This window comes from Podarcis cretensis (genome assembly GCF_951804945.1).
Source record: "Podarcis cretensis genome assembly, chromosome: 6".
Taxonomy (NCBI): Eukaryota; Metazoa; Chordata; class Lepidosauria; order Squamata; family Lacertidae; genus Podarcis; species Podarcis cretensis.
The window spans coordinates 6,350,444-6,367,696 of record NC_137175.1 but is presented as its reverse complement, the minus strand read 5'-3'; the positions used below and the strand labels follow the sequence as shown (position 1 = coordinate 6,367,696).

At 46.5% G+C, this 17,253-nt stretch overlaps 1 protein-coding gene across 1 annotated transcript in view; it reads right to left on the bottom strand.

The window, feature by feature from the left end:
- Window positions 1–15,056, bottom strand: part of LOC307217713 (tripartite motif-containing protein 54-like) — a 42,385-nt gene extending 27,329 nt beyond the window's left edge. The window contains exons 1-2 of the mRNA XM_079979467.1: window positions 14,631–15,056; window positions 2,885–3,045 (exon numbers count right to left, since the gene is read on the bottom strand). Of these exons, the coding sequence (XP_079835593.1) occupies window positions 2,885–3,045; window positions 14,631–14,798 (329 nt within the window). The 5' untranslated portion in view covers window positions 14,799–15,056. The remainder of the gene's footprint in view (window positions 1–2,884; window positions 3,046–14,630) is intronic.
- Between the last annotated feature and the right edge of the window lie 2,197 nt (window positions 15,057–17,253).

Here is a 17,253-nt window from a genome sequence, read left to right as displayed (position 1 = left end):
GAGGGCGGGATATAAATAAAATTTATTATTATTATTATTATTATTATTATTATTATTATTATTATTATTATTATTATGCAGGCATTTAAAACGTATGCAGGATTTGAAGAATAGCAGCAGATGAGAATGGCAGTTTAATCATTTTTAATTAACGTATATAATGGGTGAAATTTAAGTAATATAGCAGCTTTATAAGTTAAGGAAAGAACAGCATGGTAAGGTGGATGGGAAGTCAACAGATATGAGAGATTTATTCAGATGGTTGTTCAAAAGAATTTGAAAAAGTTAATTTTTGAAAAAGTTATTTTAAAAAATTGAGTGCTCCCTCTCTCCCCCCCCCCCTCTCTCCCTCTCTAAATTTCTTCCCACGCTCTCTGTTTTCTCCAGTCAAGTCTCTGCTACTCAGGATCATTGGCTATAGATGTCTAATCAAATACCTAAGTGCCAGGTGGTTGAAAGAGCTGGGTGTGTTCAGTTTGGGTAAGAGAAGACTGAGGGGAGATATGAAAGCCATCTTCAAATATCTATTTATTTATTTGTTTGTTTGTTTTCCATTTATTTATTTATTATTAATGTTGAAATACATATATGAAATCTTTACATAATGATACATATACATTACATTCGTAAATTCACATTTCCACATTTCATTATTTACCAACATTTATCCATTTCTTATTTCTTGCCCTGTGTCTTCCCCTCCACCCGTGCGCGACTTCCTTGTTATTATTTTGTAACTTTATTATTGAGATTGCAATTTTGTATCTTAGTAATTAAACATTCAGTCTTATATATCTGCTTAGCTTAACTTTGTGAAATTAGTCTATTACATATCAATAAATTCTTGCTGGAGCATCTTTTGGTCATGTATTCCTCTACATGTTCCCATTCCTGTTTGAGATTTTTATTAGATTGCATTCTGTTGCCATCATTTTTGCCAATTCAATCATTTCAAAAAATTCATGTTGCCATCTTCAAATATCTCAAAGGCTGCCGCACACAAGATGGGGCAAACTTGAAATGGTTAAATCGGTCATGATAAAGTGGGCTCAGGACATTGGGTATAATATTATGTTTGAGGACTGGGAAAGGTTGTGGACCACCGGGTTGAACTTCACTGCATGTAATGCTCTGAAGGAAAATGTAATGAAAATGATATATAGATGGTACATGACCCCAGTTAAACTTGCCAAAATATATCATTTGTCTGATAATAAATGTTGGAAATGTAAAGAACATGAAGGAACATTCTTTCACCTCTGGTGGACCTGCCCTAAAGTGAAGGCCTTCTGGGAAATGATATATAATGAGCTGAAGAAGGTATTTAGGTATACCTTTACTAAGAAACCAGAGGCCTTCCTTCTGGGTATTGTCGGCCAGAAGGTGTTAAAGAAGGACCGAACATTTTTTATGTATGCAACAACGGCAGCAAGGATACTCATCGCTAAGAATTGGAAAACTCAAGATCTACCCACACTGGAAGAGTGGCAGATGCAGCTGATAGACTATATGCAACTGGCCGAGATGACTGGCAGGATCCGAGACCTGGGAGAAGAGAGGGTTGAGGAGGACTGGGGGAAATTTAAGACTTATTTGCAGAAATACTGTAATTTGGTTGAATGCTAAGAAGGATGCTAGATCATAAATAATTGCCTACCATTGAATTAGATTTGATTTTGATGATAAGTGAGAAATAGGGAAAATATAAATTTATTTTGGAGAATTGTTAGATTTTATCTAAATGAGCGGTGACAAATATTGCAAACAAGTGGGTAATTTGCTTGGAAAAAACCTTTTGCAACGATGTAAGTGGGAGCGGGAGATGTGAGGGAGTCCAAAGAAGAGACGAAATTATGTTATGATATAAGTAATTTTTATTTATGCACTTGTATTCAAAAATCTTAATAAATATGAAATTTAAAAAAAAAAAAAGATGGGGCAAACTTGTTCTCTGATGCTCAAACTGATGGGTTCAAATTACAAAGCAGGCGACTCCAATGAAACATTAGCAAGAACTTTCCAATGGTAATAGGCGTTTGACAGTGGAACAAACTGACTCAGAAGGTGGTGAACTGTTCTTCCTTGCGATGTTTTAAACAAAGGATGGATAGCCATCCGTCATGGATGCTTTAGCTGAGATTCCTGCATTGCAAGGGATTAGACTAAAAGATCCCTGGGGTCCTTTCCAAACCTTACAATTATATATTATATGAATCTATGAAATATCGGGGGGGGGGGATGAAACATTTGCCCACTATATATAGTTAAATTTTCTGTTTTACAATTTAAAACACGCACTTTAAATCTTTAACATATCAATGACTTCCCTTCTCCTCTTTCCATGGTTCATTTTACATATCCTAAATTCCTGCATATTTTATAAAAACCATACCAATCAGCATCCCATTATTACATCCATCGAAACTTGTTTATACTTGTTGAATTTATCTTCATTCTGCCAATGTTTTCAGCTGTACACAATTATTTCCCATACATTCAATAAACGTTTTCCAATCTTCTTTAAACGTATGTTCTTCTTGTTCTCTTACTCTATATGTTAAGTCTGCAAGTTGTGCATATTTTGTCAACTTAAGCTGCCATTCTTCTTTGGTTGGGACTTTGCTCGTTTTCCATTTTGGGGCTAACAAATCACAGACCACAGTTGTAGCATACATAAGTAATTGTTTTTGACACCTGGGAATTTCAGTCTAAATTATCCCCAAGGACTCTTGTTTTTTTGGTAAAGTACTTTTAAACACCGTTTTCAATTCATTATGCATCATTTCCCAATACTCTTTTATCCTTTTACAAGTCCACATTTGCCCACATTTTGGGGTGTGCACCCACCCACAAACATACACAATGACTGTTGGGTATCACATACCTCTCTGGCCCCCTGGCTGATGCTTGCTTATAAATATCAATGATGTTTTCAACCAGAAGGTTCCTTTGCAGTCCGTAGATGCCATGTCTGTCGAGGACCACTTCATGGCGGCAAGACGGGCAGCGAAACCTCCCTGCGGAGCCCAAGGTCGTTCCTCGAGACTGAAACACATAGAAGAGATGTTTTGGAGGCAGGGACATCTCCCAAACCCGTGTGTGTGTGTGTGTGTGTGTGTGTGTGTGTGTATTATTGCACGATTCCAGGCGCTTACCTAGCATTTCTGTTTCCTTTTGGAAACGAAGTATATCAGAGAATGTGGTGTCTTTATGATATTTGGTTTAAGGTAAAGGGACCCCTAGCCATTAGGTGCAGTCTTGACCGACTCTGGGGTTGCAGCGCTCATCTCGCTTTATTGGCCGAGGGAGCCAGCGTACAGCCTCCAGGTCATGTGGCTAGCATGACTAAGAACTAAAGCAGCACACGAAAATGCCGCTTACCTTCCCGCCAGAGTGACACCTATTTGTCTGCTTGCACTTTGACGTGCTTTTGAACTGCTAGGTTGGCAGGAGCAGGGACTGAGCAACGGGAGCTCACCCTGTCACAGGGATTCGAACCGCTGACCTTCTGATCGGCAAGTCCTAGGTTCTGTGGTTTGGACCACAGCCCCACCCGCGCTGATTTATTATTATTATTATTTGGTTTATTTCCACCTATATACAGCCTGAGCCTCTGATGGAGGGGTTCACAGCATTAACACCCCCAAAAGGGTGTTGCTTTCCCCCATAGATGCAGCCTTGTACAGTCGTACCTTGGTTCTTGAATGCCTTGTGACTCGAATGCTTTGGCTCCCGAACGCCGCAAACCCGGCAGTGAGTGTTCCGGTTTGCAAACGTTTTTTGGAAGCCGAACACCTGACATGGCTTCTGCGGCTTCCGACTGAGTGCAGGAAGCTCCTGCAGCCAATTGGAAGCCACGCCTTGGTTTTTGAACATTTTTGGAAGTCGAACGGACTTCCGGAACGGATTCCGTTCGAGAACCAAGGTACGACTGTATTCAAACAGAAATCAGGCAGAGATATCTCTCTAGCTTCTCAGCCTGCTGCTTTTCCACTCCTAGCATCTAGCTGGCATCACTCCTCTCTCCACTCTGGCCTGTGTCTGTCTAACTATCAGCCATTTGAGGGAGGGGTGCCTACCCATTTCTCATCTGGCACAGATCCACTACCTTTGTTTCCTTAATGGCCCATTCACTAAGCTATCACCTCACCAGGAATTTGAATCCTTGCTTCTATTTTAACACTTGCTGGATCCAGTGGTTAGAAGGGTCCCAGCATACAGCCCACTTCGCCCACAAAAAAACTCGTAACTATATATATGCTGTCAATTGCAGTTTTAAAACATTCGGGTAATCCAGGCATGATGTCCCTCTCAGGCAATGGGGAGGGTTGAGAAAGTGAAATATAAATGAGCCGGAGTTTAAAGGTAAAGGTAAAGGTACCCCTGCCCGTACGGGCCAGTCTTGACAGACTCTGGGGTTGTGCGCCCATCTCACTTAAGAGGCCAGGGGCCAGCGCTGTCCGGAGACACTTCCGGGTCACGTGGCCAGCGTGACATCGCTGCTCTGGCGAGCCAGAGCCGCACACGGAAACACCGTTTACCTTCCCGCTGGTAAGCGGTCCCTATTTATCTACTTGCACCCGGAGGTGCTTTCGAACTGCTAGGTTGGCAGGCGCTGGGACCGAGCAGCGGGAGCGCACCCCGCCGCAGGGATTCGAACCGCCGACCTTTCGATCGGCAAGCCCTAGGCGCTGAGGCTTTAACCCACAGCGCCACCTGCGTCCCTGAGCCGGAGTTTACAAGGGACCAAAATTACATTTTTGTATTTGGACCGATCCTTAAATTCATCTCTAATCATTCTAGAACAATAATAAGCCACTGCATTGGCTCCCAGTATGTTTCCAAGCACAATTCAAAGTGTTGTGTTGACCTTTAAAGCCCTAAACGGCCTCGGTCCAGTATACCTGAAGCAGCGTCTCCACCCCCATCATTCTGCCCGGACACTGAGATCCAGCGCGGAGGGCCTTCTGGTGGTTCCCTCCCTGCGAGAAGCAAAGCTACAGGGAACCAGGCAGAGGGCCTTCTCAGTGGTGGTGCCCCCCTGTGGAACCCTCCCATCAGATGTCAAAGAGATAAACAACTATCTGACATTTAGAAGACATCTTAAGGCAGCCCTGTTCAGGGAAGTTTTTAATGTGTGACATTTTAATGTATTTTTAATGTTTGTTGGAAGCCGCCCAGAGTGGCTGGGGAAACCAAGACAGATGGGCGGAGTACAAATTATTATTATTATTATTATTATTATTATTATTATTATTATTATTATTATTATTATATTCAGAGTTGCCTTTATTCTGAGGCCATGTTGAGCTTCATAAAAGGTGACTAAATTGTCCCAGTGAGTCTTCAAAAACACAGCTATTGAAATATATCACAACTTCGGCTCAGAACAGGTGTTATAATGAAAGTCATCGTGGAAACCTCCAGAGAGGCTGCCAGGAAGCAGACAAGTTACGTGGGCTGCTCAAGAAGGACTGATGATATTTTTACAAGAAACCAAAGGCCAGAAGCCAAGAGCAAAACGCAAGACATTTAATCGTGTGAAGGCAGGTGTCAGGCATCTCTCAGGAGAACGGAAGGGGCTGGAAATTAGAACAGTCACAATCCCCTAGTTATCCAAATCTGTCTGGACGTAGCCTGAGGAAGGAATCTAAGCCCTGCAAAGCAAGCAAATGTCTTGGGGGAAATGTCAGGATTTGGTATCTTCCCACCCAAATGCTTCAGCCCCCCTGAAATTAAATCACAGTACACTAGTCTTGAGAGTCCCATGGACTGCAAGAAGATCAAACCTCTCCATTCTGAAGGAAATCAGCCCTGAGTGCTCACTGGAAGGACAGATCCTGAAGCTGAGGCTCCAAGACTTTGGCCACCTCATGAGAAGAGAAGACTCCCTGGAAAAGACCCTGATGCTGGGAAAGATGGAGGGCACAAGGAGAAGGGGATGACAGAGGACGAGATGGTTGGACAGTGTTCTCGAAGCTACCAGCATGAGTCTGACCAAACTGCGGAAGGCAGTGGAAGACAGGAGTGCCTGGCGTGCTCTGGTCCAGGGGGTCACGAAGAGTCAGATACAACAAAACGACTAAACAACAACAACAAAGACTAGTCTTTGCCAACCTGGGACCATCTAGATGTGCAGGACTACATCTCCCATCTGCCCCAGCCAGCATGGGCTGATGGGAATTGTAGTCCAAGACATCGGATGCCTTTGGCTTGGAGAAGGCCGCAGCAAGTGCAGAGCTAGATAGAGCCATTCCTTCAAGCTCAAGAGTTTGTTTTTGTTGACTGATGCTAGGATTTCCAACCTGCTTTCTCTCTCCAGCGGAGGCTAACAAAAACCCCACCTAAAATGATTAATTATAATAATCATACCAGTGCCACAGAAATCACAGAGCAAATAGCATGACACCACACCTAAAGCAGCGTAAGAAGAACTGAAGGAGCCAGCTAACAAATAACAACAATGCACACAGCAACAGTGTTAAACACCTGCAGGCAGAGGAGAAATGCTAATTGCTTCGGCTAATAGCTAATTGCTCTCTGGGCAGGGATCGCAGCTCAGTTCTGCAGAGCAGGCACTTTGCAAGCGGACCATCCCAGGTCCGACTTAGGACATCTCTGGTTAAAAGGATCAGATGGCGAGGAAAAGACGCCTGAGACCCTAGCCCAGTGGGTTCCCAAATTTGGGGGAGCCACTGCCCCCTTATTTCCACAAACTCGTCCCCAGCGCTGGTAGCCCTACCCTATAGTTGCTGTTGTCACCATCTGCAGTGATCATGGAGCCCAAAAAAGTAAAATCTCTCACTGCCTCCATTTCTTCCCCTTCTATTTGCCAGGAGGTGATGGGCCCAGTGGCCATCATCTTCGTTTTTTTGATGTTGAGCTTCAGACCATATTTTGCGCTCTCCTCTTTCACCCTCATTAAAAGGTTCTTTAATTCCTCCTCACTTTCTGCCATCAAGGTTGTGTCATCTGCATATCTGAGGTTGTTGATATTTCTTCCGGCGATCTTAATTCCGGCTTGGGAATCATCCAGCCCAGCCTTTCGCATGATGAATTCTGCATATAAGTTAAATAACCAGGGAGACAATATACAGCCTTGTCGTACGGCCCTACCCTATAAAAAGCATTATTCAGAATAGCGATTTGCACAACCAACTAAGGAAGATAACAGCACAATAACATTCAAAAGCAATAATGATTAATTGCACATTCGTTCAAATTTCCCTTATAGCTATTCAGCTAAATTAATACAACAAAGTGGATGGACTCGATACCAGCTTTTCAAAGACTGATGGTCATTTATACCTCTAGAGGCAGCCCCCTGTAACCCCACCACCCAACTTAGGAACCGAATGGATGCCCCAAATGGTTATTACGAGCCAGAGTAGAGAACACTGGCTTAGATCAGGGGTGGGGGACCTTCTTCAGCCTGGGGGTTGCATTCCCTTTTAGGCAAGTTTTTTGGGGAGCGGGCACATGCCAGATGCTTTGAGCGGGGTCAAAGCCAAAGTGAGCAGAGTGAGATACATTTTACCTTTGTACAGTAGGCTAGTTTTTACACAAAGAGACCCTTTCTGTTCTCCACCCAATGGATCCAAAGGCTCCATTGTCAGGGACATGGGTGGCGCTGTGGTCTAAACCACTGAGCCTCTTGGACTTGCTGAAGTGTTGGCAAACGCTGATCTGGTCCTGAATGGGGTAACTGTGCCCCTGAAGGACCAGGTGTGCAGCCTGGGAGTCATTTTGGACTCACAGCTGTCCATGGAGGCACAGGTCAATTCTGTGTCCAGGGCAGCTGTTTACCAGCTCCATCTGGTATGCGGGATGAGACCCTACCTGCCCACGGACTGTCTCACCAGAGTGGTGCATGCTCTGGTTATCTCCCGCTTGGATTACTGCAATGCGCTCTACGTGGGGCTACCTTTGAAGGTAACAACTAATCCAGAATGCGGCAGCTAGAGTGGTGACTGGGAGCGGCCACCGAGACCACATAACCCCAATCTTGAAAGACCTACAATGGCTTCCAGTATGTTTCCGAGCACAATTCAAAGTGTTGGTGCTGACCTTTAAAGCCCTAAACAGCCTCGGTCCAGTAGACCTGAAGGAGCGTCTCCACCCCCATCGTTCTGCCCGGACACTGAAGTCCAGTGCCGAGGGCCTTCTGGCGGTTCCCTCACTGCGAGAAGCCAAGTTACAGGGAACCAGACAGAGGACCTTCTTGGAAGTGGCGCCCGCCCTGTGGAAAGCCCTCCCACTAGATGTCAAGGAAATAAACAACTATCTGACTTTTAGAAGACATCTGAAGGCAGCCCTGTTTAGGGAAGCTTTTAATGTTTGATGCATTACTGTATTTTAATATTGTGTTGGAAGCCGCCCAGAGTGGCTGGGGAAACCCAGCCAGATGGGCGGGGTATAAATAATTCTATTATTATTATTATTATTATTATTATTATTATTATTATTATTATCATCATCATCATCATCATCATCATCTCCCCCTGAAATGCACCCTCAGCGCAGCATGTTGTAGCTGCGATTCCTGCATTGCTAGATAACTCTTACAGTCTCTTTCCAACCCTACAATTCTGTGCTTCATAAGTAAGCCATTTAGTTGAAGCCTTAAAGGCAAAGCATTTTTTATACTGACAGCAGCATTGTTTAAACTCGGCTACTGTCCAAGCGCCCTGGATTGATTCCAGGCAATGTGATTACTATAGGTCAGCAATCATTCTTTTCAATATCATTACCTCTAAGCACTTCCGCACTGGGTTTTTCCTCATGCTTTCCTCTTAATGGAATAATGATGATGATGATGAATCTGCACGTGCTCAGTTTGGATTAGTACCACGCTATGTTTGCACCCAGTCCCACAACAGCTGCAGGGTCAGAAGAAGGATAAGGGCCACTTCTGAGCTGGCAATCCCTGTGTAGAACAGAGAGATGGTGCATTGGGTTCCTGGTCCATCTGTCCATTGCGTACCAGCATGACTGGTGCGCTGGCATCTCAGTACGAGAACACTGCTGTCCATTGCAGAGAGTTTGGAGGCACCTCCCCATTTAGGGCACAGTATCCTGTTCAAGAGGGACGCGGGTGGGACTGTGGGTTAAACCACAGAGCCTAGGACTTGTCGATCAGAAGGCCGGTGGTTCAAATCCCTGCGACGGGGTGAGCTCCTGTTGCCCGGTCCCTGCTCCTGCCAACCCAGCAGTTCAAAAGCACATCAAAGTGCAAGTAGATAAATAGGTACCGCTCCGGCGGGAAGGTAAACAGCGTTTCCGTGCGCTGCTCTGGTTTGCCAGTAGCAGCTTAGTCATGCTGGCCACATGACCCGGAAGCTGTACGCCGGCTCCCTCGGCCAATAAAGTGAGATGAGCACCGCAACCCCAGAGTCAGTCACGACTGGACCTAACAGTCAGGGGTCCCTTTACCTTTATCCTGTGCAAGGGACGTATGAAGGGGGGTGCGGTCCGCCCCAAGTGTCACCCTGACGGGGGTGACAAAATGGCGGGTGGCATTTGTCACAGTAGGGCCTGCAGGGCACATGAGCCACACGTCTCGGCTCCCGCAGTCTCCGCGCTGTCCGCCCACTGCCTCCCCACCCCCAGCTGTAGGGCAGCTGCGAAGAAGAAGAAGAAGAAGAAGAAGAAGAAGAAGAAGAAGAAGAAGAAGAAGAAGAAGGAAGAAGAAGAAGAAGAAGAGGAGGAGGAGGAGGGGGGGGAGGAGGAGGGGGAGGAGGAGGAGGGGGAGGAGTTTGGATTTGATATCCCGCTTTATCACTACCCAAAGGAGTCTCAAAACAGCTCACAATCTCCTTCCCCTTCCTCCCCCACAACAAACACTCTGTGAGGTGAGTGAGGCTGAGAGACTTCAAAGAAGTGTGACTAGCCCAAGGTCACCCAGCAGCTGCATGTGGAGGAGCGGGGAAGCGAACCCGGTTCACCAGATTACGAGTCCACCGCTCTTAACCACTACACCACACTGGCTCTCTGAGGCCCTGCTGCGCACCCCATCCTGTATGGGCGCCGTGTACCAGTGCCACATCTCATCCCTATGGGCACCGCATGCCCCGTGGCATGTGGCACCCATAGGGATGGCACGGGACAACACGGAGCGCACAACGCCCTTAGAGACGGGGTGCGCCGCGCTGCCCATAGGGATGGCACGGAATGCCGAGCACCCTGTTCTGTCCATATGGGCATCGAGTGCCCTGCCTCTGGGCACTTCACCCCAGGTGCCCTAGGGGCTTCCTCCGTCCCTGTCCTGTGCCTCTTCTGTTAACTCAGATGCCACAGGCGACCCCCCTCCTCTGCTATTTGGCTTGAACAGTGTTGCTCCCCATGTGACGTGCCCAAGGGGAGTGTTGCAGGAATGAGTCATCACTGGCAACAGCAGAGGCCCTGGGATGATGATGAGGTTACTTGCCCAACTCATCCTTTGGTCATTTCTGCTCCTCTTTTGGGTAGTCTTAACTGCAAGTTCAGGGACGCGCTTGGCGCTGTGGGTAAAAGCCTCAGTGCCTAGGGCTTGCCGATCATATGGTCGGCGGTTCGAATCCCCGCGGCGGGGTGCGCTCCCGTTGTTTGGTCCCAGCGCCTGCCAACCTAGCAGTTCGAAAGCACCTCCAGGTGCAAGTAGATAAATAGGGACCGCTTACCAGTGGGAAGGTAAACGGCGTTTCCGTGTGTGGCCCTGGCTCGCCAGAGCAGCTTCGTCACGCTGGCCACGTGACCCGGAAGTGTCTCCGGACAGCGCTGGCCCTCGGCCTCTTGAGTGAGATGGGCGCACAACCCCGGAGTCTGTCAAGACTGGCCCGTACAGGCAGGGGTACCTTTACCTTTACCTTTTTAACTGCAAGTTGAGAAGAGCCTGCCGGATCAGGCGAATGACCCACCTGATCTATCATCCAGTTCCCCCAAATGAACCCACACCTCCCTATTGTACATGGCTGTTGTTTTGGCTGCATAAACAGAGCTGCTCTCCCCTGAAGACTGGAGCTGCGATATAGGATATCATGACAATGACATGCCTGTAGCTGCAGCCAGAATAAAGGATGGTATCGGGGCAGTTATCCTGCTTTCAATACTCTCTGTATTTGCAAAAGTTGCAGGTGGGACATGCCACTTCCTTTCCAATAGATGAGAGAACTGGGCCAGATTAGAGAACTGGGCCAAAACAAACAAGATGAATTTTAACAGGGAGAAATGTAAAGTATTGCACTTGGGCAAAAAAGAATGAGAGGCACAAATACAAGATGGGTGACACCTGGCTTGAGAGCAGTACATGTGAAAAGGATCTAGGAGTCTTGGTTGACCACAAACTTGACATGAGCCAACAGTGTGACGCGGCAGCTAAAAAAGCCAATGCAATTCTGGGCTGCATCAATAGGAGTATAGCATCTAGATCAAGGGGAGTAATAGTGCCACTGTATTCTGCTCTGGTCAGACCTCACCTGGAGTACTGTGTCCAGTTCTGGGCACCACAGTTCAAGAAGGACACGGACAAACTGGAACGTGTCCAGAGGAGGGCAACCCAAATGGTCAAAGGCCTGGAAACGATGCCTTATGAGGAACGGCTAAGGGAGCTGGGCATGTTTAGCCTGGAGAAGAGGAGGTTAAGGGGTGATATGATAGCCATGTTCAAATATATAAAAGGATGTCACATAGAGGAGGGAGAAAGGTTGTTTTCTGCTGCTCCAGAGAAGCGGACACGGAGCAATGGCTCCAAACTACAAGAAAGAAGATCCCACCTAAACATTAGGAAGAACTTCCTGACAGTAAGAGCTGTTCGACAGTGGAATTTGCTGCCAAGGAGTGTGGTGGAGTCTCCTTCTTTGGAGGTCTTTAAGCAGAGGCTTGACAACCATATGTTAGGAGTGCTCTGATGGTGTTTCCTGCTTGGCAGGGGGTTGGACTCGATGGCCCTTGTGGTCTCTTCCAACTCTATGATTCTATGATTCAATCGGTGCAAGCCCCATTAACTTCCTGCTGCAATCCTATAACTTTATACCATACACGACTCAGGACCTCAGTAACTTAAGGACCACCTCTCCCATACAAGCCCACCCAGACCTTGTGGTTTGGAGGGTGACAACATGAGGACGGGCCTTTTCCGTGGTGACTCCCCACTTGTCTAGTGCTCTCCCCAGAGAGACTTGCCTGGCACCATCATTAAATGTCTTTAGGCACCAGACAAAAACATTCCTATTTATCCAGACCTTCAGGCATTAAGCAATCCACAGCCTTTTGAAAAGGGGGACAGGACTGTTACTATGATTTTTTCTCTCTCCAATGGTTTTATTGTCTTTTATTATTATGCTATGTAAATTATGTATTTAATGCTGTACACTGCCCTGGGTATATAAATAGAATAAATAAACAAGTGTTTCGTGGGGCAAGGGGTTGGCACATTTTCATTGTGCCCTTCCAGATGGCAGTAATGCAGTAACTTTGGGGCAAGCATCACAGAACAAGTAGCAAAGCGGAATGATTTTGTGGACAGTCCATTATAAATCCACCACTAATGGGCTATTCTTGTGTCGGCGACATGTTGCAGAATGCACTCACAACCCTCCCCCACCCCACAAAAAATCCCCATCAGTAGGGATGGGCCCACAGTGGAAGACATAGGGTGATAATCAATGCTAAGCATTCTCCGACCCACTGGAATGAATGAAGTAACTTAAATACACTCATTTCAGTGGCTCAGCTCTTGGGTATAATTTAGTTGGATGCAACCCGCAGGTCCTTACGCTTTGCAGCACTCTCTATAAAGTTCCAAGGAGGAAAGATTCCTTGGGGAATCCCCTTCTGATAAAAGAGCGGTTCTTATTTTTGATTTTGGGCCAGTTCAAACAATCATGCGCTCTTTGCGACTACAGGGCCTGTGGCAGTTGCACACTGCTAGCACTGCATTATACCAGGATGAAAACACACCTTAAGCAAATGTTTCTCGATTTGTCCCATGTGGTACATATTTTATATCGGCAACTGAATTTTCTAGTGTTTGGCGCTGACATTAAACAAATGACTGAAATCACACACACTGGATGGAGAATGGCAGCTGAAGTCATCATCGGCGGCATCCGTCTATCTCGAGAGACAAGGGAGTGCACCTCTGGGGGTGAAGTCCAACTGCTGGAGAATCACAGCACCTGCTGTGGCTGAATAGATTGGGAACTCATAACTGCTGCCTCCAGCATTGTTTTGGGTGCATTAGCAGCAACCAAGGATACCTCTGGGGGGGTGGGGGGCAAGCCTGGGCAGTGTGGCTGGAGGTCTTGCGCTGCCCAGATGACAAGACCACCCTGTCGGACTCACTGATGGGGTCCAAAGGAAAGCAGAGCAAGACGTTTGGCACCAGCTTGGCTGAAGGAGTTGCCAGAAGGTGTACAAGGCGCCACCCAACAGTCTTAGGGACTCCACACCAGATTTGTGCAGGGTTTACTTTTTAGCCTTTTCTTCTCCTGAAGATGTCCCACGAGGCAGCAGGTACTGTAGCTGAAGTACATTCAGTTTCATCAGCTGACCCCACCAGTTCTCTAGCTATGGATAAGTATTTTTCCCTCTCTGCTTTTTGCAAACCATTCCGTTCTATAAATAGGTACCATGTACTTAGCCATCTTATAGCACAGGGGTGGGGAACCTCAGGGGTGGGGGCCAAATGCAGCCCTCACTACCGTCTCCACCCCCATCGTTCAGCCCGGACACTGAGATCCAGCGCCGAGGGCCTTCTGGCGGTTCCCTCATTGCAAGAAGCAAAGCTACAGGGAACCAGGCAAAGGGCCTTCTCGGTAGTGGCGCCCGCCCTGTGGAACACCCTCCCATCAGATGTCAAGGCAATAAACAACTACCTAACATTTAGAAGACATCTGGAGGCAGCCCTGTTCAGGGAAGTTTTTAATGTGTGACATTTTAATGTTTTTTAATCTTTGTTGGAAGCCGCCCAGAGTGGCTGGGGAAACCCAGACAGATGGGCGGGGGTACAAATAATAACATTATTATTATTATTATTATTATTATTATTATTATTATTATTCCTGGGACCCCGAGCTCTCCCTAGGCCACACCCCTTCTTCCACAGGCCACGCCCATTACTCCCAGGCCACACCCCTCAACATTTTGACACCCTCCTTGAGTGTTTTTGCCTGCGCTCCATGTGTCCTTGTCCTCCGATGTTACCTGTTACTTGTCTTGCTGTAGGATACAGAGGGATGTGCAGGTAAAAGTAACTAACAAAGGTAAAATGGGCATTATTTGTTCTGCCCACCTTTGCCCTCTGTGTCTGGCCTGCGCCCCCCCCCCAGGAGGAAAAACAGCCCCCAGTTTGCAAAAGCTTCCCCAGCCCTCTTGTAATTATTTTTTTAAAATCCAAACAGGGAGCCAGGAGCGCCCCCTCGCCACCATAGAGGGGTCGCTTATAGCATGTGTCCGTCAGTCCACACAGATTCCCCCAGTGATCTTGCGAGACACAGGCCCTTCCCCAAAGCTCACGCCACCTGCAATGACGACGGGCATTTTGCTAGCGATTCCATCTCCCTAGTGCCACCTTCTCTCTTTGACCACTTATGCACTTAGACCCAAAATGAAAACCAAGCCAAGCTGCAAACCCAGGCATGTTCACGGCTCACCTGAAAGATGTCGTTGGCACATTTCCTGCACAGGTTGTGCTGGCAGGGCAAGATGACCACCGGCTTGGTAAACATCTCCAAACAGATGGGGCAAATCAGCTGCCTTTCCAGGCTATCCATGGTGGGGCAATCTCTAGGGCAGGAGTTGTAGTCCATGTGGGTCGACATGACAAGGGAAGAGGCAAGTGCCGATCTGGAGGGGGCTCTCTGTGTGCCCTCGCGCCAGTCCTGGAGTGCGGCGGTGAGAAAGGGCAAGGGGAACGGCTCATGACTGCCAACGCCTCCATGTGGGAGGCAGCTGTTTGCTCTGATTTCCCCAAGGTCCGCAAAAGCTCAGCTCGAATGCTCCAAGAATGTGATGGTGGAGACTCTCTTGCTCCTGGCGTCAGGGAACAGTTTGCCTTTTTATTCTGCCTCAGCATCCCTGCTCAGACACAGGCGTCGTGCATCGAAGATACTGTTACGTGCCACCCCAATCTCCAAGCAGCGAGAGATTCCAGGGGTTTCAGCACTTGGTTTCCTTAGGAATGAAGGCCAGCAGAGTCGGTGGCGTCTTTAAGATATGGAAAGCGTAATGCTGGTGGTCAAGAAAATAGGTTTAAAGTCTGTCTCAAGGCAAATCTTTAAGAATGTAGTATAAACGCTGACAACTGGGAAACACTGGCCGGCAGGTGCTCCAGTTGGAGAACAGCCTTTACCTAAGGTGTCATGGGCTTTGAAGACACTCGAACTCAGGACACAAGGGAGAAATGTGCTAAGAGGAAGGCACGCTTGGCAAATCCACACTGTGATCAGCTCCCGCCCGGAAACCTATGTCCCCACTGTGGAAGGACGTGTGGGTCTGGAATTGGCCTCCACAGTCACTTACGGACTCATTGTTAAAACCGTGTTTAAGGAAGACATTCTTACTTGGCTACGAGTTATCGCCATAGAAGAAGAAGGATATATGGTTTCATTTAAACTTTTAATTGTTATCTGCTTGGGGACCTGCCTTGTGTGCATTTTCCTGTGTGAAGCACCATCTTCACAACGCTATAAAGAACCAGAAATCAGAACATAGAGCTAAAACCTCCACCCCTTTCTTTGAAAATAGATAAGGAAGAACCTTATGGAGCAACTTTTGGTTGGGATGGGGGCAATACACGAGGTTCCCTTTGAAGACTGCATGGAAACAGCAGCTAATGCAGAATGCGGCCAGTGGCTATTATCTCTGGTGGGATAGTGTCTAGCTAGTGTGTCAGACTAGGATCTGGGGGACGACCAGGGTTCGAACCCCCACTCAGTCATGAAGCTCACTGGGTGACCTTGGGCCAGTCTCTGCCTCTTGGCCTAACCTACATCACAGGGTTGTTGTAACCATATGAGCCCCTTAGAGGAAAAGGAAATGGGCTGGTCTTATTGAAAACTTCCACTTCTCCTCAGAATCCCTCAGAAATTTCTGTGGCCCCTCTACACAAGATAGCTTTGCGTCCAAGGGCTGCCGCAGATGGGCGGGGTATAAGTAATAAATTATGATTATCATCACAGTTGCTCAGGACAAGAACCCAAGCTACACAAGGAAGGTGGCTTCCATGCTTGATTTCTTCCTCCTTTAAGTCACAGCATTTTGGTTAATGGCAGAAAAAGCCCTAATCCAGCCTTAAAATAAACATTAAAAAAACCAAAAACAGATCAAGAGAACACTTTGGGTGATTTTTTTGCCTTGAAAACATTTATTTTACAACCTTGGTTTCTGATAATTTAGCAGTCTTTATTTTTTCAATTTTATGTTCCTATTCAGACATACAATACATAAATTACATGCTAAAACATAAAATAAATTCCTTCTGCTTGAACTGTAGGTATGTACAGGAGCTCAGTATTTGCGAGTGTTAACAATCCACAAAGTTCGGACAGCCACAGCTACTTACATACAATTTAAAGGATGACCCTTTAAGTAACATAACAAAATATATATATATATTTTCTATGTATATGTATATATATATAATTGCTTTTCAAATGCATTTATACTTTTTGATTGTTCTTTACAACTAACATTTTTCTTAATTTAAAAAAAAAATCTGGATTTCCCCTTTTCTCCAGCAAGTACAAGTGCAATATGAGATTCTTGATACATCTTCATCAGGTCACACAGACTTCAGGAGAGGCCACAACAAATCTTACTAAAAATCAACAGTTAAGTGAATGATGGAATCTACCAAACTTTGCTTTCTGGAGCCATGGTTCATTTCAATGGGGCTTGCAAACCTTCACTGAAAGGAACGGCATGAAAGGAGCAAACGCTGACTGGGCCACAGTTCATCCTAACTTTTTTTACTCATATGCAAGAAGAGGCTGCCTTGAATTGAGCGATAGCTACACAAAACGAAAAACACATACCATGTTCCCCAATAGAGGAGAAGGGGCAGCAGGAGGGGGAGATGATGATACAAAAATTAATAGAACACCAGCAGTAGCTGAACGACGCAACACACACGCACACACACACGACTAATGTGGAAAACGCAATTTCTACAGCTTTTGCAGCTTGGCAAATCTCCAGGTTCATTACATACACACACAGCCCACCCATCGACACACAACACACAGGCGTACCAAAAAGTAACATTAGATCGCTGAG